Source organism: Pelodiscus sinensis, chromosome 6, assembly GCF_052426305.1.
Source record: "Pelodiscus sinensis isolate ZL-2025 chromosome 6, ASM5242630v1, whole genome shotgun sequence".
NCBI classification, from domain to species: Eukaryota; Metazoa; Chordata; order Testudines; family Trionychidae; genus Pelodiscus; species Pelodiscus sinensis.
In genome coordinates, this window is record NC_143057.1 from 16,004,748 (window position 1) to 16,028,177 (window position 23,430).

At 43.0% G+C, this 23,430-nt stretch overlaps 1 protein-coding gene across 3 annotated transcripts in view; it reads left to right on the forward strand.

Moving 5' to 3' along the window:
- Positions 1-23,430, forward strand: part of MOB3B (MOB kinase activator 3B) — a 138,006-nt gene that overhangs the window by 21,825 nt on the left and 92,751 nt on the right. For all 3 annotated transcript variants that reach the window (XM_006127252.5, XM_006127251.5, XM_025186766.3), the window contains exon 2: positions 18,964-19,557. In XM_006127252.5, the coding sequence (XP_006127314.1) occupies positions 19,140-19,557 (418 nt within the window). In that variant the 5' untranslated portion in view covers positions 18,964-19,139. The remainder of the gene's footprint in view (positions 1-18,963; positions 19,558-23,430) is intronic.

The following is a 23,430-nucleotide window of genomic DNA, read 5'->3' on the forward strand; positions in this document are numbered from 1 at the left end:
AAATGGAACATTAATGGCACTTACCAAAGCTTGGAAAATCCTGACTTCATTGAGGTATAAAGTTATTCCATAACAGTTGTAAAGTAGATGATTTCATCTCTGGGGGCTTGCTGTTTTCCCTTTAGATCTCTTTTCTTGTCCCATTCTCTTAGCTATCATTATACCATGATATGGTCTAAACTGAGGCATATAGAAACCTCATCATATAAGTCAGGGCAGATACTGCTGCTATTATTTACATTGATTTCATTGAGGCCACTAAAAGAATAAGGGCTTGTGTCTGATTTCACTTAGGCTGTGTCACTGGCACCCTTTTCCGGAAATGCTTAAAACGGAACAGTTTTCCGTTATAAGTATTTCCGGAAAAAGCGCGTCTACATTGGCAGGATGCTTTTCCGGAAAAGCACGTTTTCCGGAAAAGCGTCCATGGCCAATGTAGATGCGCTTTTCCGAAAAAAAGCCCCAATCGTCATTTTCGCGATCGGGGCTTTTTTGCGGAAAAGACTACTGTGCTGTCTACACTGGCCCTTTTCCGGAATAGTTTTTCCAGAAAAGGACTTTTGCCCGAACGGGAGCAGCATAGTTTTTCCGGAAAAACACTGACAATTTTACAGTAGATCGTCATTGCTTTTCCAGAAAAGCAAGCGGCCAGTGTAGAAAGCTGGCAAGTTACTCCGGAAAAGCGGCTGCTTTTCCGGAATAAGTGGCCCAGTGTAGACACAGCCTTAGAGCATATCCACATCAGACTTCTCTGGAGTTAATCTTGATTTGTACCAAAGTAAGTGAGCCTAGAATCAGCCCCAAAGTGGGTAAAGCAGTAAAATCTGAGCACTATAAAACATGGATGGTGATATGTTGTCTCATTATTACAAGACAGTCTCACCGTGAATATTTTCTCTCATATACACATATGCGCATGCATATGCATTCAAACACAATAACTGGATCTGTATGCACATAATAAGAAAGGAAAGGAATGTTGTCAGTTTACATTTTATTGCAGATCTGTCCGTATGTTTTCAAAGTTAAATCTAGGATTAGAAACTCTGAGAGACACACTAGGATCTAGCCAGAAGCCTTTGTTTAGGTGGCTGCTTCTTTCATGGCCTTCACAAAGGCTTATGCCATCTCCGGGGCTTTGACTTTGAATAGGAAAGAAGAGCAGAATAAAGAACAAGGAAAACAGAGAGGATAATAAAACATTTGAAATGAAGAAAGGAACCGAACAAAGAGGTGATATAGCACAGGGTGGTTCCAGAAATTTGCCTTGCATTGTAGATTTAGTGGGATGCACAGTTGGGATTCTCAGGCAGAGAGTTTATGTAAGGGTAACATATGGTGTCAATGGCCGTCAATTAGACATCATCTATGGCCGTGGTCCCCAACACGGTGCCCGCGGGCGCCATGGCGCCCGCGGGGGCACTTGCACACGCCTGCCAGGTGCTCAGGGCTGGCCTGGCCCCGGGCACATGGCGCGGCGCTTGCGGGGAGCGTCGGGCGCGCGGCGCTTGCGTGGGGGAGAGTGCCAGCCCCGGGCGCGCGGCGCTTGTGAGGGCGGAGGGGGAAGCGCTGGCCCCGGCCTCGGGCGCGTGGCGCTTGCAGGGGGGAAGGGGAAGCGCCGGCCCCGGGCGCGCAGTGCTTTTGGGGTGCTTGCGGGGGGGGGGCACCGGCCCCGGCGCATGGCTATGGGGGGGCCCCGGCCCTCCAGGCGCATGGCTATGGGGGGGGCCCCGGCCCCGGGCATGCGGCTATGGGGGGGGGCCGCCCCCAGGCATGCGTCTATGGGGGGGGCCGCCCCTGGGCGCGCAAGTGTCCCCGCCCCCTGGCGCCCGGCGGGCGAACGGCCACGCCTCCTGGCGCCCGACAACCTCAAAAGGTTGGGGACCACTGATCTATGGTATTACTCTGACACATGAACACTGTGGAGTATTTGTCTCCGTGGTGTGGAAGATGGCGTGAAATACATTTCTAGAAGATGAGAGAGTGTGTGAACCTGGACTTTCAGAACTAGGAAGCCAACAATAAAACTGACACTTATCTACTAATAGTACTTATAATATTATTTTCACGTTTGAGAGCTTGTAGGATTGGGGCCATGAATATGTCTCGGTTTTTTTGCATCAGCTCATAGTACGGAGCCATTGCAATATTCATATATATAGTTGCAAAGACATTAAAATTAATTTGCAAGTATTGTAACTGATTTTCAAATAGTAAAATTTGATTTTCAAATAATAAATATAGCACCGGCAGCCCGCCAGAGCCTAACTCTGGCAGACTACCTGTGGCTTACTGGCCACCCCTGCCCTAGGGCTTTGAGCCAACAAAGCATTTTATAAATTTTAAATAAGCGAGGCATCTCATTGGCTACCAACGGTTGAGTCAATCAGACTACCCATGTGCTTTACTTACATACTTAAGTGCTTTGCTGTATCAGGGCCCATATGTATGCTGCTGATAGGGTTGCCAGTTTTGGATGGACGTATTTTATCACATGACATAATCTTTCATTAAAGAGTAATCTTTAATCCTAGAGGGCTACACTAGTTACTGGAATTGAAGTCAGTGCTTTGTTTCACTAGGTGCACTTTCAAACTGGACTATTGTCAGAGCTGCTGAATTCACATTTTCCTGATTTTTATTTGTGCCTGGCTGTCATTGTTGCTCGGATATTAATCCTGGAACAAATAGGATGAGGATTTAGCCACCATTAACGCTCCCACTCTTAAACTGTGCCAGATTCACAGTTAAGATTTTAAATTAGAACAAGCGATTGCTTTTTAGCAAGAACTAAATTCATTTCCTCCATTAGGAGGAAGCTGATTCCTGTTCAGACTGGCTTCAGTGAAATAGCACCCTTCTAAGCATTTATTATTTGCACTTTCCTGGTGGTTGGCTGCTGTTACCACATAGACAAAAAGGGTAATTGGATATTATGCTTGAAGACATAAGCTGTTTACCGCTAGGGCCAGGAAAGAACCCAGCTAACCTTCCTTCCTGCTCTGTTTTTGACATTCATGTACCTAATGGATTTTTTATCTCCTTCCTTCTGAATCACCAAGTATTGGGCACTGCTAGGCCAAACTTGTCTTTATAGGCCAGATTCTCAATTTGAAATCAGTGGAGCTGTGTCAGTTTCTCAGGTAAGGATCTGCAAATCCTATTTCAAGTGGCTAGAAAGGTTTGGCTCCATGCTATGCGAACTGATGTTCAGAGATAATGAAACTGTTGTTAGACTTGGCTCAGATGGGTTCCAGTGCATATGGGGCAAGGGTCCTCTTTACTTATCCTTATGGTGTTCAGTAGTTCGAGGATGCTGTGGAATTAATTCCTTTACAGTATATTATAGTACAGAGGTCCCAGAACAGTGGTCTGGGAAGCTGGCTGGTTAAATGATGTTGGCTTCTCTTCCTTCTTTCTAGCTGCAAAATTGCACTAAATCACAGCAGGACATATTTATTATTTTTTCAGTATGACTTCTGTAAGTGATCATTCACTGTAGTAACAATTGTCATGTGACTAAGTGGGTGAAAAGGTGGGGAGGTGTGAGTTTGTGAATGGTAGGGGATTGACAAGGCCTTCTACCTTATTTCCTATGTTATTGTGTTCTGAATGACTGGGTGGGAACATAAGTGCAGGAAGTGGAAGTGGTTTGTAGCAATTTTGTTGGGAGGGAGAAGTTGTGGGTTTTACTAGTGTGTGGGTATATATGTGGGAACAGAAGTCCGTCTGTCTATAGTTTCTCTACAGATCAGATTTCAGGTACAGCAAATGCTCAAAAAAGCTCTCTGTTAACAGGTGTGAATGTGATCCTATGGATGGGCCCAGCTAGACACAAATATTGATTTAAGCTTTCAGAGTGTAGGTGACTAACAAAGTTCAAGTATCAGAGGGGTAGCTGTGTTAGTCTGAATCTGCAAAAACAATGAGAAGTCCTGTGGCACCTGAGGGTATGTCTACACTACCCCGCTAGTTCGAACTAGCGGGGTAATGTATGCATACCGCACTTGCTAATGAAGCCCGGGATTTGAATTTCCCGGGCTTCATTAGCATAAGCGGGGAGCCGCCATTTTTAAATCCCCGCTGCTTCGAACCCCGTGTAGCGCGGCTACACGGGGCTCGAACTAGGTAGTTCGGACTAGGGTCCTATTCCGAACTACCGTTACTCCTCGTGAAACGAGGTGTACCGGTAGTTCGGAATAGGCACCCTAGTCCGAACTACCTAGTTCGAGCCCCGTGTAGCCGCGCTACACGGGGTTCGAAGCAGCGGGGATTTAAAAATGGCGGCTCCCCGCTTATGCTAATGAAGCCCGGGAAATTCAAATCCCGGGCTTCATTAGCAAGTGCGGTATGCATACATTACCCTCCTAGTTCGAACTAGAAGGGTAGTGTAGACATACCCTTACAGACTAACAGATTTATTGGAGCACAAGCTTTCGTGGGCAAAGACCCACTTCGTCAGATGCATCTGACGAAGTGGGTCTTTGCCCACGAAAACTTGTGCTCCAATAAATCTGTTAGTCTAACAAAGTTCAGGTGCTCTGTTTCTAGCCTTATTTAAAGAGATATATATTTAACTTATTCACTGTTTTTCCCTCTGTGTAATACTAGTTCATTTCAACCGAATGATAAGGTTGAACATGATGAAATTGCAGGGTGGTGATCAGGATGGTTTTTGGAGAAAATCTCTGCAGCGCTAGGGCTGGAAAGTTTAGCGGTGTGTGGGAAGATCAGATTCTGAAATGAGCTCTCTCCACAGCCATTGTAGCTGCTTTATTTCATACAACCCATCAGTCCCTTTGACTTCATCACTGACTGTCACATTTCTCTCTGTTCCTGTAAGAATTGTAAGCAAGCAGCTGTCTGTGAAGTACTGAATTAGCACAGCTGCCCACTCTAGGGATCAAGTATATTGCTATGCTGTATTTAGTAACTCTTAGAAGCTCCAACCAAGATCATGGCCCCATTGTGCTTGGCACTGTATGTAAATTAGTTAGTGACAGTCCATGTTGGGAAGAGTTTATGTTGTAAATAGTCAAGATGAACATAAGAAGTAATTTACAGGTGGAGAAGAAGATCCAGAATCTGAACCCAGATTCTTTGGATTCTAATGTGTAGGATCTTAAGTTCAAGACAGTTATTCCATTCAGTTCTTAGAAAGATAAATTCTCCCTTGGCATTCTGAAATGAATGCATCTTGCAGTAGGTTCTATTCTGTCGGTGTTTGACATTCTTTATGATACAGCAGATTACTGCATTTTAGGAGAATACTTCCATGTATCCTTTTCAGCATTTCTGTCCAAACCCTTGAACACTAGATTTCTGCCAGTACTAACAGATCCTTAGCTATTGTGACATCCGTTCAGAGATAGGGATAACAATTAGGTCACCACGTCAAGTGTGTTTCAAGGAATAGTAAGCATCGGAAAGTTTGGAATAATAATAATTGTCCCCTGCACTTACATAGCATCTTTCATCTGTGTTTTTTGCACTGTTTCCCTGAGAGAAGAAAAAAACAGGACTATGTAGCACTTTAAAGACTAACAAGATGGTTTATTAGGTGATGAGCTTTCGTGGGCCAGACCTACTTCCTCAGAAAGCCCACGAAAGCTCATCACCTAATAAACCATCTTGTTAGTCTTTAAAGTGCCTCATAGTTCTGTTTTTTTGTTTCAGCTACACCAGACTAACACGGCTACATTTTTATCTCTGAGAGAGTTATGGGTTATCATCTCTGATGCACATATATGGAAATATCAGTCACCAGGTTAATTCACATTTTTAATCAATTAGGAAAAGAAAATTATAAGATTTTGAAAATTAAAAGGCTTGGGTTATTGCTGATATTTATAGGTAATTGTTCATTTTCTTTCATACTTACTCATCTTGTAGGAATTAGAAATTTCACACTAGATTTGGCAAGCTCTGCTTAGGAGCAGAATCCATCTTCCCTCCTCTAAATAGAAACCAAGTCCTTGGACCTGCACTCCGAGACTAAGCATACCAAGTTCTGAGTCAGAGGTAACCTGTCATCGGGCAGGTCAGCCTGCAAGCTAGAACTCAGGAGACCTGGGTTCTGATAATAGAACAGAACTTTGATACTGACTCTTAGGCTACGTCTGCACTGTGCATTTTTTGCAGAAGAGGAAATGCAAATGAAGCACTCATTTGCATATATTGCACTCTCATATCCGCTGATCCTATTTGTGGAAGAGGGTTTTGCAATAAAAAGCCCTGTGTAGATAGGGCCATTTGTTGGGAAAAAAACCCTTTTGCGCAAGAGTCCTTATTCCTCAAAAAATGAGGTTTACAGGCTCTTGCGCAAAAGGTTTTTTTCCTGACTAATGGCCCCACCTACACAGGGCTTTTTATCGCAAAAACCTCTTCCCCAAAAAAGATCAGAAGAAGATATGCAAATGAGAGCATGAGATATGCAAATGGGCACTTCATTTGCATTTCCTCTTCCACAAAAAACACACAGTGTAGACATAGCCACAGTAATTTTTAGGAAAATCTGTTCCTCGGTCTTCCCATCTGTGAGATAGGTTTAAAGATACTTGTTTCTTTCTGAATGAAAAACAGTATAAAAGTGTTAAATATTACAACATTTATTATAATGTGGTGGACAGGCTGTAGCACCAACCCATTCTATGCTGGCTGCTGGATGTGCACCTCCATGCTGGTGTGCATCTTTCCAGCAATCCCAGAACACAATCCCACCCAGGAAGCTGGAACTCTGTTGGGATAGGATGCCACTCCTGGCCTCCCACCTCAACAGCAGTCTTCTGCAGTAAAAGCCAGAACTAGGGCTTGAGATGATCTCAGTGCCTTTTTTATAACTGCCCTTTGCTCTGTGCACATGGATCTTTTTGAAAATGGATGTTTGTCTTCCTTTGGCTCAGTTTGCCTTAGTGAGGACTGTGTACATGTGTGTGATGTGACTTTGCATCTCTCTTTTTGTACTTTCCTGGGATACAAGAGAGAAATGTTAATTGCAACAACCCTGCAACATATGATATATTGATTTGATATTTTTTTCTTATAGCAACCTCTATCTGTGGTTTTCCAAAGCTCAGACAGAGACAAAAATAAAACTCATTTCCACAACTGGATGCACAGTGACATGCTTGCAGTTTCAAATGAATAAACCCCTTACTTCCATTGACTTAACTATTGCATTGGACATGTAAGACAGAACTCTGCTCCAAGGCTGCTTTGTTTAGTGTCTCTCTGTTCAGTTTATAAAGAATCCTCCGTATACCACCAGGCTTGGGCAAAATACGACCCACGGGCTGGGTCTGGCCTGCCAAGCCACCAGATCCAGCATGCAGACTCAACGGTGAGGCCCACGCAAGCTCCCTGCTTGCCTCACCCTACCCACACGTCTCTCAGAAAAGCCACTGCCGGACATTTCTCTTTCACAACTGTGAGCCTGGAGGGGAGGAGAGAGAGGCTCCATGAGCAGCCTTGACTCCCAGCATGATCCCATTGTCCAGTTTCTAGCCAATGGAAGCTCCTATTTGAAAAACAGGCAACACACAAAACACACTGCCCCCTCCCTCCGACTTATAGTTATTAACAACACGTACATGGCCCCTGCAGTCTGTGCAGAGGCGGGACAGGCAGGCTGCCTGAGAACCCTGCTAGACAGGAGTCACCCAGGTAAGTCTCCCTGTCAGAGCCTTCCTCTGGCACTCCAGCCCCTTCCTCCCCCAACCCTCTGTCTCCCCCCCATGTTCTCATACCCTACATAACCCAAACCCTCTGCCCCCTCCTGCACTGATCCCCCTCCCAGATGCAACACACAATTCTCAGCCCCAGGTTATAACCCCTCTTGCCCTAGGTCCCAACCCAAACCCCTGCTCTCTCCTGTACCCCAGTCCCCTGCTCTTCCTTCCTTTTGCCCTAGGTCACATCTCAAAGCCCTGCACCCCAGTCACCTGCCCTAGGTCACAACCATCTCATTCATCCAAACTCCCTCTCAGACCCCACACTCCCTCCTGCACTCTAATCCCTTGCCCCAAAATCCCTTCTGCACCCAACCTCCAACCCAGACCCTGCACTTCCTCCATTCATATCATAGAAGAGTGTGGCCCTCAACCATTTTCCAAAATCTTGGAGTGCCCCCCCCATCAAAAATTATTGCCCACCCTTGCCATACACCAGTGGTGTTGTGCAACCTAAACTTCATGGTGGTACAAACAGTGGGTTATACATGTTATTCTTGTTGCTCTCTGGAGCCACTAGATTGTGGGCAAAGGGGTGCCAAACTGTAGCAGTGACTGCAGAGGTGGTTTGATGCACCCTAGGCAATCCCAAGCAAAATGGCTAGGGAGCACTGGGAAGAGAGAGGAGTTCCCCTGGCTTGTAGCACTCCTTGAACTCAGGGTTTCCCAAACTTTTTGATAGGACAGCCCCATTTTAGTAAATTATTTCCTTCCTGGACTCCATATACCATAGGGGATGCCATTTTGTAGAGCAAAATGGTGTTCTCTGCTCAGGTGTGACCTCACATGCACTGTATGTGTGAGGTTCTGCCTCATGATGGAAACCAGTTTGCTTTACAAAAGGACATCTCAGACACTTCGCCAAAGGATTAATGCCCACAAAACAGATATCAGACAAGATCACAAAGAGAAAACAGTTTCTTGCCACTTTAACCAGAAAGGACACTCTCTAAATGACTTAGCCACCTGCATTCTGCTACAAAGACCTTTTACATCTGCACTTGAAAGGGAATCCTCTGAACTGTCATTCATGTTAAAATTCGACACTTGCCAACAGGGACTTAACAAGTCTTTGAACTTTCTCACCCATTACCAAGACAGTTTCCCCAATTATCACCTGTAATACCATTAACTCACAAACATCCCACTCTCCCTACCTTTAATATCAGCAATTCACAGACACTTACCTTCCTTCCTCCCCCTTCCCACCCCCCCACCCCCCGCATCCCCCTTCTGTTCTGCAATGTGATTTGTCCTTTTCATATTTGTTCTTTTTTTTAATTGTATCCTTTGGTATATATGGTTGTGACTACTTTCTTCCACTATTTGATCTGAGGAAGTGGGTCTGGCCCACGAAAGCTCATCATCTAATAAACCATCTTGTTAGTCTTTAAAGTGCTACATTGTCCTGCATTTTGCTTCAACTACCCCAGACTAACACGGCTACATTTCTATCACTCCTCTCCAAGTGTTACTTCATGCATATGATGTATGCACAGTTGCATTTTGCTTCACAAAATGGCTTCTTCCATGCATTGAGACCACTTACACACTTTGCAAACAAAACCTCAATGTGTGGAGCGAAATGGCATTCTCCGTATGCTAGAGATCACTGCAACCTTTTCTGCTGATGGCAGACTCACAGTTTGGGAACCACTGCTGCTTTAAAATCCATTTATATAATTATTCCATTGCTGTTTAATTTCAAGGCTGCACATGAATTTCCTTTCATCTGTCTTGCCCTTCTATTCTTTAAAAGGTGAAAGGCAGGAATATAATAGCCTTCCATCCTCTTTTTTAAACAATTACCACAAATTCCAGATTCTATGTAATGCAAAACACTTGAGAACCAAAAATTATTGTCGTGAGACCTACATCTGTAGAGATAGTTGGCAGAACCGTGGGATGGCAAGACAGTTCCATTTCCAGTTGTACCACAACAACCAAGCCCAAGCATCAAATTAAGTAGAAAAACATTAACAACTCACAAAAGCGATATTCATAAGTGCAGCTTCCCAAACCATGATATGCCACCCTAATAGCAATATTTTATTAGCAGTGGAAGGAGGGGCCGGGTCACAGGGGCTTGATAACTGAAAGCATACATTATACCTTTACTGAGAGCATGTTCTAACCACTGCTGGTAGTGTATTAACTACAACTGAGATCATCGGAATGATTTTAGCTGGATGTCCACTTTTCATGGGTGTGGCCAAATTTCCTCTGGTCCCATAAAGTTTGTTTACAGCCACCAGTCCTGGCTCTCAGTGTTCTGTGCTCTTGTTTTGCTCTAATTTACCCCTAAATTTCTTCTATGAGCCCAGTAAGCTGTGGAAGTGTTGGTAATACTGCTAGACAATATTGATCTCCTGTGATCCAGAGAATTCTCTGGTTTGGAACCAGTCAGATCTTGATGGTGCTGGACTAGAGAGGTTCAACCTGTAATAGTAATCCATATTCAAAATACAGGGAAATACTGTGGGTGTGACTTGAACAGTCGTGTGGTAAGTGACATCTTAATCATGATCACTATACCACAATAATATTTTGTGAGAGGTACTAGACTGGCGTGGGGAATAAGACAGAGGCAGTTCGGGCAGCCACTGCTTTATTTACCTGCTCTGCCTCAGGTACAGGTGTTTACAGTTCCCATTGGCCGAGAATCTCCGTTCCTGGACAATGGGAGCTGTGGGTAGCATTACAGACTGATTCTCTTGTAAATCAGAGATTAATCCATTGCAATCAATAAGTTTACATCAGTGTAGAAGTGGTATAAAATAGGCACTGGTGTAGAAGTGGTATAAAATAGGTAAATAGGCACATCTTGGAACGAGATCATATAAGTACATGGATTGGTATTTGCCATCTCTTTATTTCAGTTGAAAGTTCTGTCCTGTTGAGTGTGGTGGCTACCCAGCAAATTATACTTGCACACAAACCACTGCAGATCCTGAAGGCTCAACACCTGTGTCAATTTCCCCCCCACAGCTGTTGTATTTATGAGGGACTGCCTCTGTTTTGACTGCTATGTTTACCAGGTTCCCCCTTTGTCTCTTCAGTAAGCTTATGAGTTTCACTGGAATTATAAGGCATGGCTCTGTTTCCAGAATCTGTTTCCGATTGCAAATGTCTCTACAGTATTTGTAGCTTTCAAATGTTGTTAAGCAGAAGTCAGTCCAATGTAATTATCACTTGCAACCTGTTATATGGGATTTTTATTTTTAATAGCTCAGATTCTACAAGTGCTTATTACCAATTGGATAGCACTGCTTCATCATGGATTCAGTCAATCATCCTTTATACTGTAGAGACATGAAAGAAATAAAAACAAAACTGGGCTTTTCAAAGATACTAATTGATTTAGACACCAACTCCCATGAAAAGCCATAGGTGATGGGCACCTAACTTGGTTAGGAAATCAGTGGGAGTTGCACGCTTAGGTCACATAGTCTTCGTCCTAAATTTTTCCACATATAGTATGCCGGATCTAACTTTTTTCATCTGCTGTGTGATTTATTACTTGTGTTCTGGTAGCACCTAGAAAGCATGGCACGGGACTCTGCTGTGCTACATGCTGTACAAAGGCAAACAAAAAGATGCCCTTTCTACCCCAGAGATCTTACATTCAAAATAAATTGATGTATTGTCTCTTTGTTACACTGCCTCTTGTTTACTTGACATTTTCAAGCTAGTCATTGACTCCTAGTCATATCCAATACTATATTTTTATGTATTATCATTATTTATTTTGAATTTATTTAATTTTTTTCTTCCTCATTACTTCAGTAATCCACAAGGAACATAAGCTAATTATGGGCTTGTATCAGTTCTTGACATGTGTTTTTTGAAACCCTGATGCTTCCATCAGGAGTTAATAGGTTTGGTGGACCTGTTAGGCCTTAGGATTGAGGACCTGATTCTACAAACCCCTTGTGAGTAATTTTAGTCAATAGAATTATCCACGTAAGTTAAATTACTTGGTGAGCATTTGCACGTTTGTGCCTGTAGAAGATGAAATACTGGAGTTCCTTGCATGATACTCAATAATTTGTTGTGCATATTGTGGCCCTTTTTCTTATCTTCCATCAATGATTGCCTGATCTTATGCTGGTGTAAACAGGATCAGAGTCAAATCCTGTATGGTTCATATTGACTATTCTGTTGCAGTTCTATTTGGAGAATTAAATATCAAGTATTGTGGGGGTTTTCTTGTGGTCTCTTAGACAGTGGGCATGATCTTACAACGGGGGATTAACTGTTAAATCAGGGAAGTCAATTTTCCCATTTTCTCCTTTTGCACACAGAACTGAATACACATTATTGCTTACTAATCAGATTTTAGTTTATATGACAAACGCTTCTAAACAGTTGGAAAAGCTTATTTCCAGTCAGCACTTTCCACCCGAGCACTTTGATGAGGTGTTGATTTTTTGTTGACATGTAAGGATTATTTAAACTTAGCCTTCCAACAGCTATGAAGAACAGAAGGGGAAAAACCCTATAATCCTTTAATGAAAAGGACTTTAAACCAAATCTGAGCTCCACTGGCTCCAGTGGGATATACACCATTATAAATGCCAGCAGAATCTGGTCCTACAGGCGTAGACAGCGTGCTTTCACCGGATGGATTAATCCTCCAGTGTTTATATTTTAGGTATGGGCATACACAGGCTGCCAAGTAGTCACACAAACTGCAGACAATCGAATGGGGGAGCATAAATAAAAAACTTTCTAAATCCTCCTGCTCCCAAAACCTCTCACCGACAACAAAACCTGCAGAGGGGTCAGAGGTGTGGTCTTTGTGTTTGTGTGTTCACCTAGTTTGGCAAAGGACATGGCATGCCTTTTAGTGTTGTTGCTAGAAACTCAAGTAATCTGGGTGGAAAGTGGGTGTCTCTGAAGTGGGTGGGGAGGAAGCAAGGGCATGTTGCTGGTCACAACCTGCATGAAAGATTAAGAACCACATACGTCTATGTGCCTGTTTTAGTGCCCTTTTGCCAACTGATTATGATTTCCTTTATGATTCTTTTTACGTACACAGTTCAATACAGGCACAACTATGTCTGCAGTGTCAATCTATGTTGCCTGATATACACTGTAGATAAGAAGGGTATTTTCCCAGTGTTGAATGTCTGCCCTGGGATGTCATTACATTGCTAGCGAAACACAATGTGGTGGTTTTGACTGTAATTCAAACTGCACCTTTTAAAATAAAAATATGTAAATAAATGGCATGAAGGTTATTATTCTAAGCTACTCAGACAGTTCCCCTCATACACCAGGATAAATTTATTCTGAACTCAGGACAACACTTTGTTTTTCTTATTTGGCAGATTTGCTGCATGTAGAAGTTAAAACAAAGAATGTGTTTTAGCCTGTGAAACCCTGTGGTTTGCAAATAGGAGTCTGGTGATGCTATTAATGTGCACTTACACACGCAGCTGTGGGCCAAATTCTTGCCTGGTTTAACTCCATTATGTCCTGAAATTATGCCAGGGATGAATGTAGTCCCTTGAATAGATAGGGAGACAGGAGACCAAACTTGAGACGTTTATAAAGGGCTTGATCCAAAACCCCTTAAAGTCAATATGTATTTCTGTTGACTTCATGGGGCTTTGAATCAGGCCAGTAGAGTACTTAAGACAGAGGATGATGTTTGGAATGGCAGGGGAGAGCATTAGGGTTGGCAGTGAGGCATTTTCAGGAATATTGCCAGCTCCGAAGCTAACCCAGGCTCACTGTGTGACAAATGCTGAATAAATCACTTCACACTGCTCCAGTTTCTTCTTCAATAAAATGGGGATAATAATACTGCCCTATCTCACAGGGCCATGATCCGGCTGAATGAGTAATGGTAGTGTGTTGTGACCTCATTGTAGAAAGGTGTGTGCGTAAACACAATGTGTCTCTTTATTGACTGCAATTACAACTCAATCACATTGTGAAATTTTAATTCCAAGGCTATGTCTAGACTGCAGGCTTCTTTTGAAAGAGGCTCTTTCGAAAGCATCTTTCGAAAGAGCCTCTTTCGAAAGAGAGCGTCTAGACTGCACAGAGAAATTTCGAAAAAGCGGCTTGCTTTTTCGAAAGAAAGCATCCAGTGAGTCTGGATGCTCTCTTTTGAAGAAGCCCTATTTACATTGAAGAACGCCTTCTTTCGAAAGAGGAACTTTTGAAAGAAGGCGTTCTTCCTCGTGAAATGAGGTTTACCGCCATCGAAAGAAAAGCCGCGTTCTTTCAAATTAATTTCGAAAGAACGCGGCTTGAGTCTGGACGCAGGGGAAGTTTTTTCGAAAAAAGGCTACTTTTTTCGAAAAAACCCCTGAGTCTGGACACAGCCCAAGTGTGCACATGAATGGCATGATATGTTTTTATCCTTAGTCACTAAGACAGTGTGTTTATACATTTATTTCTGTGTGGTGACTGGCTGGTTTAAGAAGTGTTTTCAACTCCTTTGTGATTCTCTTTGTCTGATTCTCACACTAACAGCTACTACTAAGTCTGAGTCTCGTATCTGAGTGGTGGATGCAAGGAGAGCAGCTTCTCTTTCCCTGGTGCCACCTAATAAGGACCCACCTCTGTTCCTGATGGGATCTCAGCATCTGCTTATCAAACACTAAGGCTACGTCTACACTGGCCCCTTTTCCGGAAGGGGCATGTTAATTTCAGCTATCGTAATAGGGAAATCCGTGGGGGATTTAAATATCCCCCGCGGCATTTAAATAAAAATGTCCGCCGCTTTTTTCCGGCTTTTAGAAAAGCCGGAAAAGAGCGTCTACACTGGCCCCGATCCTCCGGAAAAAGCGCCCTCCGAATAAGATCCTCCAGAAAAGGGCGCTTTTTCCGGAGGATCGGGGCCAGTGTAGACGCTCTTTTCCGGCTTTTCTAAAAGCTGGAAAAAAGCGGCGGACATTTTTATTTAAATGCCGCGGGGGATATTTAAATCCCCCGCGGATTTCCCTATTACGATAGCTGAAATTAACATGCCCCTTCCGGAAAAGGGGCCAGTGTAGACGTAGCCTAACAGTGTCACTCAGAGCACTTGTCCACATGCAAGGCAGGTTCATTGAACTGAATTATTCCTCCCATCCAAATCTACCTTGTGGGCAGCTGGTGCTAACTGTGAGACACCTCTTTCAAAGGATGCTGCTATTAAAAACAATAAGTCTGATTTTAGTGTAAATTGGGAGTAATCTGTTAGCAATAATGCTTTATATTATTAGAACAGATCCCCATGGAATGAAAACTGGCCTCACTCTATTGGAAGTAAACAGAGCCAGATTGATTTATACCAACTGGGGATATGACTTCAAGATTTTTTTAAAAAAGTTTTTGTGCTTCAGGCTGGTTAAATTTGACTGAAGGGTTTCCCCTTTGTTTAATAGTGTCAGGGTATGAAGCACCAACACGTTTATATTTGGTTTGCATTCCCCAGCACTGTAGGGATATGTTTAAATGGCAGTTTCTACAACCAGTGATAGTATGTGGAGCCTGTCCTCATAGAGGGACGGCTGATTCTAGAGTAGTTTAGTTGTGGCTAAAATGTGTTATCATCCAATGGCTGTCAGGCGGCTACTAGTAGGCTTTGATGGCAGTCTGAACACTGGAGCAGGGTTTTTTTAGGGTTGGACTGAACCTAGAAGTTGAATGCCTAAGAGAGTTGAATGCCTCCAAAAATCCCACTGAATTTCATGGCGAGTTGGGTGCCTCACTCCCTTAAACTCCTTTGGAAATTCCAGTCCCCACTCATCTTGCACTCCTGAGTTGAGGCACTCTAGCAGGCACCATGGGGCATCCACTGCTCCTTCCTCTCCTGTAAATGGCCCAAAAGTTTCATTCTCCTGGGCTGTTACGGTTTTGTCTTTCATAAGCATTCAGTTTAGAAAAGGTAAATTCTGGAAACCAAATGGAGCTGGTTGCTTTAATGAGGGAAAGTAACAGAAAATGAGAGAGCTGGCTGTTTCATCTCCTTTCTGGGCTGCTCTTTGGGTTAAGAGGCTGTTTTATAAGCTGGCAGAGATCCACACAGCCAAGGCTCACAGAATTATCTCAGTTGGGCTGGTTCACCACAGGATCCCATGGAAGTCAGATGATACCGCCTCTTCCCCCTTCTCGTTGCACCTTCCCATGAAGGGAAAAAAGAGAGAAAATGAGTCTTTTTTTTTTTTTTTACTTGCTTCAGTCATGTTTTGTAGAGATTAAAATCACCGTTAGCTGAACATGAACCATGAGTCTGAGAGGCAGAGTGTGGCCTTGCAAAGGCAGGGAATAGTTACACTTTTTAATATTGGATACAGGGGCAGGCAGATGAATGAAGAAGATCCGGGGTTTATGTCATACAGTACTCAGCACTAAACTCTGCACTCAGGGTGTGTGCAGGCACCTCTCATTTATTTACATTCTGCCTAGGTATTCACAGACAACTTCCTCTAGCAGCATGCACATATCTGGTGGTCCGGTTTGGCCCATTGAGTTCAGTGAGAGTTGTGTAAGTTGGAGCAGAATTTGGCCTAGAGGGAATTGGATGTGTGTTTCCAAGGTCAGAATTTCGCTGTAATTTTTGACACGTGGATGACTACAGAAGATCAGACAAGACAAATACAGAGAAATGTTGTTTCTCTCTATGGACCTGTTTCTTCACTCCACTCCACCAGTTTTACATCTGTGGAAATGCACTGATTTTGCTATGTCTATGTGTGTGTTTTACTAAAATCAGTAATGTTTGTATTTGGAATACAAAGGAGATGTCAGGAAAAACTCCTCTGGTTTCTCCCATAGAAATATAAACCTATTAAAAATTGTCTCAGGTTATGTCCTAGAAAAAAGGGTTTTCAGCCTGTATTTTAAATAGATCAGAAACCTCGTCCTGCTCTTATTGAAGTCTATTGCCAAACGGTGTATGAGAGCAGGACTGGGTCTGAGGTTTGTAAAGCATTTTGAGCATGAGGCGTCTTATACCAGTGTATGTGAACAGGTCAGAAAGGTAAGCTGAATATCAGAAGGGAAATGTCAGTGGTGTTTAGGCGGGCATAATGAAATGGCTTGAGCTGGAATGAGCCATGACACAGAGTTAGCATCCCATCTCTTGCAGAAAGCACACTGGGATTCTGAAGAGGTTATAACCTTTGGTTTTGCTTTTTATCCAAAAGTTGGCACTTCCAGTAGCACAGCATTCCCTAATTCCATGCTGGGAGATTGCAACTTTCCACAGCACTTGGCTCTTCCTTGAGAGTCTCCCATACAGCCTAGGGCTGCTTAGGATGGACAAACTGGAGCTAGTGTGGCTTAGCATCATTAGATTATGTTGGGAAACTGTTTCCTAAACTGCTGTAGCTTTGTTTTATCCATCACTCTCCACTGACTCAGATGCTACAGGGATGTCTATCAATCTCTGAACCATGTATGCAATGTTGCTTAGCTACTCTTGCTGACAAATTGGCAGGATGCTAATCTCTGACTATTTTTGTTTTCTTTGTGGCTCTGTTATGAGGAGGATGCTTCACACCAGTTTGCTGTCTGCCGACGTCTGTGTTGGTATCTTTTGTTGTTAGGAATCTTCCCCTTCCCCCTCACTTTATCCCCAGTTGGCAAAGACCTGAGAGATAATCTTTAGAAGAACATAGATTTAGTGCTATGTATAAGCAGACTAGCAAAACATGTGTGTGTCTGTGTCTCTCTTTCGGAAAACAGTGGAGCAGCATAATCCCATAAAGAGAACTCATTAGAAATTCATTAGAATACAAGAGTTTTGTAGATCTATGAATATTTGGAACCTGTTACTGAATTTGAATAACACACTGAATGAAATGCCCCATCTCTAAAGATTTATTCAGAAAGCTTTTGTGCTTGTTACTGAGCAAAACTCCCATTAAACTAGCTACTAACCACCACCTCAGCTAGTACTATGCTTCATTTATGTGTAATGATAATCTCTGGGCAAATGCGCACAGATCACTTTCGTGGAAGGAATAATTTCTCCCTGAGACAGGCCAACTATAAATGGTACCCTGTCAGACCAATTCAGGAGACATGCCACAATATTGTGGAGAAGTCCTATAGAATTTTCTAGAAAGTGACAATCTGTTCATAGATTTTTTTTTAAATACCCCATAGAATTTAATAGAAAATTAAGGCTGTGTTATAGAATTACATAGACTGGTTGGAAAGACCAATATAAAGGATGTCACTTTCCAGTCATTCTATACATTTGGGCTCCGTCTACACAGGCCAGTCTTGCGCAAGAACATATGCAAATGAAGTGTAGTGATTAATATTGCCATCCTCATTTGCATACTTAATGAGCCATTTTGCACAAGAGGCTTTTTGCACAAGAGCCGTTCTGCCTGAAAAAAAGCAGCAAATCAGCACTTGCGCAAGAGGGGATTTTGCACAAGAAGGAGCAGTGTATACTGCTCCTTCTTGCGCAAAAGCCCCTTGAGCAAAATGGTGGCTCATTTGCATATGTTCTTGCACAAGACTGGCCAGTGTAGACATAACCTTGCAGTAATATAGGTTTCACCTCATTAGACCCTGTAGCCTTTGTAAAATGAATACATATGAGTACTGGTGGCAAGTTGATCTCAAGTACAAGAAGGCCACTGAGTTGCCAGCACCCCAGTATATGAATCTTATCATGGACTAATTAAAAGTACAGAATTTGGTAAATTCTGACAAAAATATTTGTAATCTGTAGGCACAGAAAGAAGAGTGTGGGTTTTTAATTATAATTTTGTTTAGATACTGCATGTTATGAACAACTGGACACCACATTCCAAACTAAGATACAAGATTCCTCTGGGTTAAATTTACAGATAAAGGTAATATGATCACTGTAAAATTGAGTACTGTACAACTGAAAGATATGTTCTCAAGTTATGGGTTCAAAGTAAGAACTTGGGAATATATTATGCACAACACATTTTCCCCTTTTGCTAGTGATTATTTATTTTAAGTGCTTCTGGATTTGCATGCCAAACTTGAGACATTTTAAAGTGAGCAAGTGTTCAACTTATGCTGAAGATTAGACCCCTTTAAGGTTCTCACAATGGGCACCAAAAATGGAAACACACAGAACAAATGGTCACTTTTTAAAATTTTGGCTGATAACTTTTGGAAATTTGCTTTTTCAGATCCTCAGAAATATGCTTCTTGTGATTTTGAGCATGATAATAAAACAATGCCAAATTGACAAGGCCAGAACTGGGCTTAACACTAAGATATCTTTCCATGTCTTTAGGAACATGATGAGGTCTTATGGGGAAGCTTTCAAGAGGAAGAGCTGGTGGACTGCATAGACGTCGATGACAATTTGCATGGCAAGACTGGGACCTGCAATAGAAAAGATTTTTGGAGATATATTAAATCTTTTGAGCGTCTCTTTGCCAGTTGCTAGAGGGCAGAAAATTACCAGACATGTCCATAGCCCTCAAGCAAGTTTTTAATAAAGACAAGACTTTCCGTCCCAAACGTAAATTTGAACCTGGGACCCAAAGGTTTGAGCTCCATAAACGAGCACAAGCCTCGCTAAACTCGGGAGTGGACCTGAAAGCAGCTGTGCAGCTGCCCAATGGAGAAGACCTAAATGACTGGGTGGCAGTTCACGTTGTTGACTTTTTCAACAGAATCAACCTGATCTATGGAACTATCTGTGAGTTCTGCACAGAGAGGACCTGCCCAGTGATGTCTGGGGGCCCTAAGTACGAGTACCGGTGGCAGGATGACCTCAAGTACAAGAAGCCGACTGCATTGCCAGCACCCCAGTATATGAACCTCCTAATGGACTGGATAGAGGTTCAGATCAACAATGAGGACATATTTCCTACCTGTGTGGGTAAGTCCCAGCAAAGCCTAGAACCACACACAGATTTTACTCTGTATGCCTAGAATGTGCATGTTCTTCTCCCTATAGTAGAGGCCCTGAATTCTGAATGCTGGAGTGCTGCTGGGGAAGTGTCAGGCATTCCACAGGAGTGGAAAATGAAATGTTAGCTTGTGTTTGTTTTTAAACATATTTAAAATCTTGTCCGCCCAGCCACTCATCCCTGGTAAGCTATTTAGCTTAATTAGCTGTGGCAAGAGGAACAGCAAGAATACCTTAGTAGCCAGTCGGAGGTTAATCAGGTCTGAACGTTCACTGCCTTGAGTAGTCACTAACACCTATACAAGTGAGCCTAAAAGGCTACCTAATCAGAATGGTGGCATTTACATCCATTTCTCCAAGATGTGCATGGCTGTGCATAGTGCAAGGCAGTAGAGAATCAGGATCACAGTGTGAACTGTTATCCCTGGTCCCTTTGCCCCCTCTCCTGTTCCCCTGTCCTCTCCCACCACAAAAAAGAAAAGGGGTGGGGAGAGCGAGGAACTCAAGAGTCTTGTCTGAGCCCAAGTCTTTATGATGGCTATTGCTGCTGCTATTTTCTTTTGCTTTGTAGTTGCAGATTTTTTAACTAGGAACTGGGAGTGTTAAAATGGGATAGTTACTAATTTATAACATAGACACATGGATATATTTATACTGTACTCTAATCCCTGGGCCCCCTGTCAGGATCACAGTCTTGTGTGTGTCCTGTGGCCTTTGGCCATTTCCTTTTGTGCTTTCTTCTGTCATTCTGAGACATTCATTTGCTGATCTTGAAGTTTCTCTCTCTCTTCTGTTGGCATATGCTGCAGGCATGGAAATAGAGGTGCTGACAGCAGAGCAGTGAGGGGCTAACAAAACCATTTGCTGGAGATAGGGGTCACTGCTTCCTGGCAGTATGAAGCCTAAAAGGCTTTTTTAGGTGCACTGCCCATGTATGGGCTGCTCCCTCATGACCCCTCTCTGTTCCTCTGGGTAGCCCTTCCTGCACACATCCCTCATGGGCACCAATCCATGTATTGTGGTGATAGCCTCTTGCCTTATTTTTCCCCCACTGTTCTCGGTTTTTGTTTGAATTTTTGTGAAGTGAGATTATAGCATGTCTCATACAAACAGTTCAAGGCTACGTCTAGCATTTTTGCGGAAGAGGAAATGCAAAGGAAGCACTCATTAGCATTTCTCGCGCTCTCATTTACAAAGTCTCTTCTGATCCGTTTTGCGGAAAAGGTTTTTATGGAAAAAAACGCAGTGTACACAAGGCCATTTTGCACCCAAAAAAACCGTTGCACAAGATCCTGTATACCTTCTTTTTTAATAGATAAGGGATCTTGCATAGAAAGGGTTTTTTTTTTTGGCGCAAAATAGCCCCATCTACACTGAGTTTTTTTCCGCAAAAACCTCTTGCTCAAAACGGTTCGGAAGAGACTATGCAAATGAGAGCGTGAGAAATGCTAATGAGTGCTTCATTTGCATTTCCTCTTCCGCAAAAATGCTACAGTGTAGACGTAGCCCTAGAGATTGAAATTTTCCATAAAGCTGCAAATGTCTGTCTCCCTGCAATTCCTTAATCATGCCTCAGTCTTTGTTTCTGGGATTTATGTCTATAGCGTGGAAGATAGTTCAGTCTCCATGCCCACTTGAGACTACTGTGCTGAAGCCATCAACACTGGTTTTGACAGAAGAGGGGTTTTTTTTAAGTAAGGTTTTATTGGTTATCCCTAAAGAAACAGACAATGAAAAGTACAAAAAGCTAAATGGTTTACAGTTTGTATATGTTTCCAAATACCTCATGCTGCATGAGATCACAGCAAAATTATAGAATTACGCAGCTTTACAGTTTGTCAAAGCTGCAAGGCTGAGCATCACAAAGCCAGACAACATTAACATGTAGGGTGGGAGTAATGGTAATAAAATAGACAAGGAACATGATCGGGGAAGATGGGGGAGAGGGCAAATGAGGTTAGGTGAAAAGGCTGGTTTGAGTCATTTCAACTTTGTATATACAAATGTCTCTAGAAATGGGGTACAAATGTCAGAGAATTCATGTTGCTGTTCTCTGTGGTGATGAACTCTTTTTTCTTTGTCTGATAGGTCAGACAGGTCTGAATACTGTTGCTCTATTCTGAACATAATATTCAGATTCATGGGTTTTTAAGGCCAGAAGGGTCAGTTTTCATTTTGTTTGACCTCCTGCATAACAAAGGCCACAGAACTTCACCAAATAACTGTGCATCGAGCACGTACCGTGAAATGAGAATTCCATATGAGAGACAGTATGTTTTACCAGATTGAACATGGGCTGGGAGCCAAGAAATTCTGCATTGTAGTTCCAGCACTAATATTTTATTTAAGTGGTGATATAAGTTCACATTGGGTATAAATCGATCAGGAACTAGGTAAGTTCTAAAGGTGCCCCAATTTGGCAATTAGTGGAAATGCAAAGTTACCTGTGCTGTAAGGACCTTGTCTAAACTAAATTTGGAATGCATTAGCTACCAGCCTAGTGTAGCCAAGGCAGTCTTAAAACTGATGCTCCTCCCTATGCTTTCACTTGACCAGTTTAACACATATTAAAAGGTACACTACACTAGGGTGTTTATATGTGGTAGATGACACCTTCTGTAGACACCTGGTGTAGATAATGCCTGAGCGGTGAGGCAGTGGTGGCCTATCATATGGATGAAACAAAGGATCCTAACATACACTAGGGATGTTAAATGTCGGTTAATTGAATAGTCGAGTAACCTCATGAAATTTTATCCGTTAGTCGACTATTCTATAGTCCTGGGGGGAGGGGCCGGCAGCTAGTGCACTCTGGCTTCACTCCCAAGGGGGCCCCTGCCACTCCACGCTACTACCTCTGAACTAGGGATGTTAAATATTGATTAATTGAATAGTTGATTAACCTCGTGAATTCTTATAGGTTAGTTGACTTTTCTATAGTCACTGGGCAGCTCCTGTCCGGGGGAGGAGGGGAAGGATCTGAGCTCCTGGACCCAGCATGAGCCAGAACTGAGCTGGGCTGCCTGCCTACCTGGCTCCTACTTTAAATGCAGAGCTGCAGCAGGGGTAGGTCCAGGACCCAAAGCAAGCCAGGACTGATGTAGGCTGGTGGCCAGCCTGCTAAAAAACTTACTGGCAAGAAGTAGGGGGGGAAATGTGTGTAGTTTATAGCATTAACCAATACGCTTTTGCTTATCGGTTAATCGACTACACGATTACATCCCTACTCTGTACTAGAGGCAGCAGCACAGGGTGCCAGGTGAGAGCTGGTCCACGAGGGGAGACAGTTTAAAAACCAGCTCCGCTCGCGGACCAGCTGCCCGTCGCCCTGTGCTGCTGCCTCTAATAAAGAGGCAGCAATGCAGGGTGGCAGCAGCCCCAGTGTAGAGCAGGATCAGAACTCCCTGACCCATTGTGAGCCAGAACTGAACCAGGCTGCCTGCCCACCTGGCTCCTAATACACTTTAAATGCAGAGCTGCAGAGGGGTCCCGAACCCACCATGAGCCAGGACTGAGCTGGGCTGCTGGCCAGCCTGCTAAAAAATTTACTGGAGGAGGGAGAGAAATGCATGTGGTCTATAGCATTAACCTATAAGCTTTTGCTTAATCAACTACACTATTACATCTCTAACATACATTTAATAGATGTTTATTATAGTTTCTTTTTAACCATTCTGTAGCATTTTAAGACAGGGATATAATTAAGGAATATAGAATGGTTCAAAAAGTCAATACAATAGTTACATTGTCGTTTACACTTTCATTAGTAGTATACAACTTTTCCTTATGGGCAGGAAAGCAACTAACAGGAGGGTGTAATGTGACGTGGCATTCCATATGCTT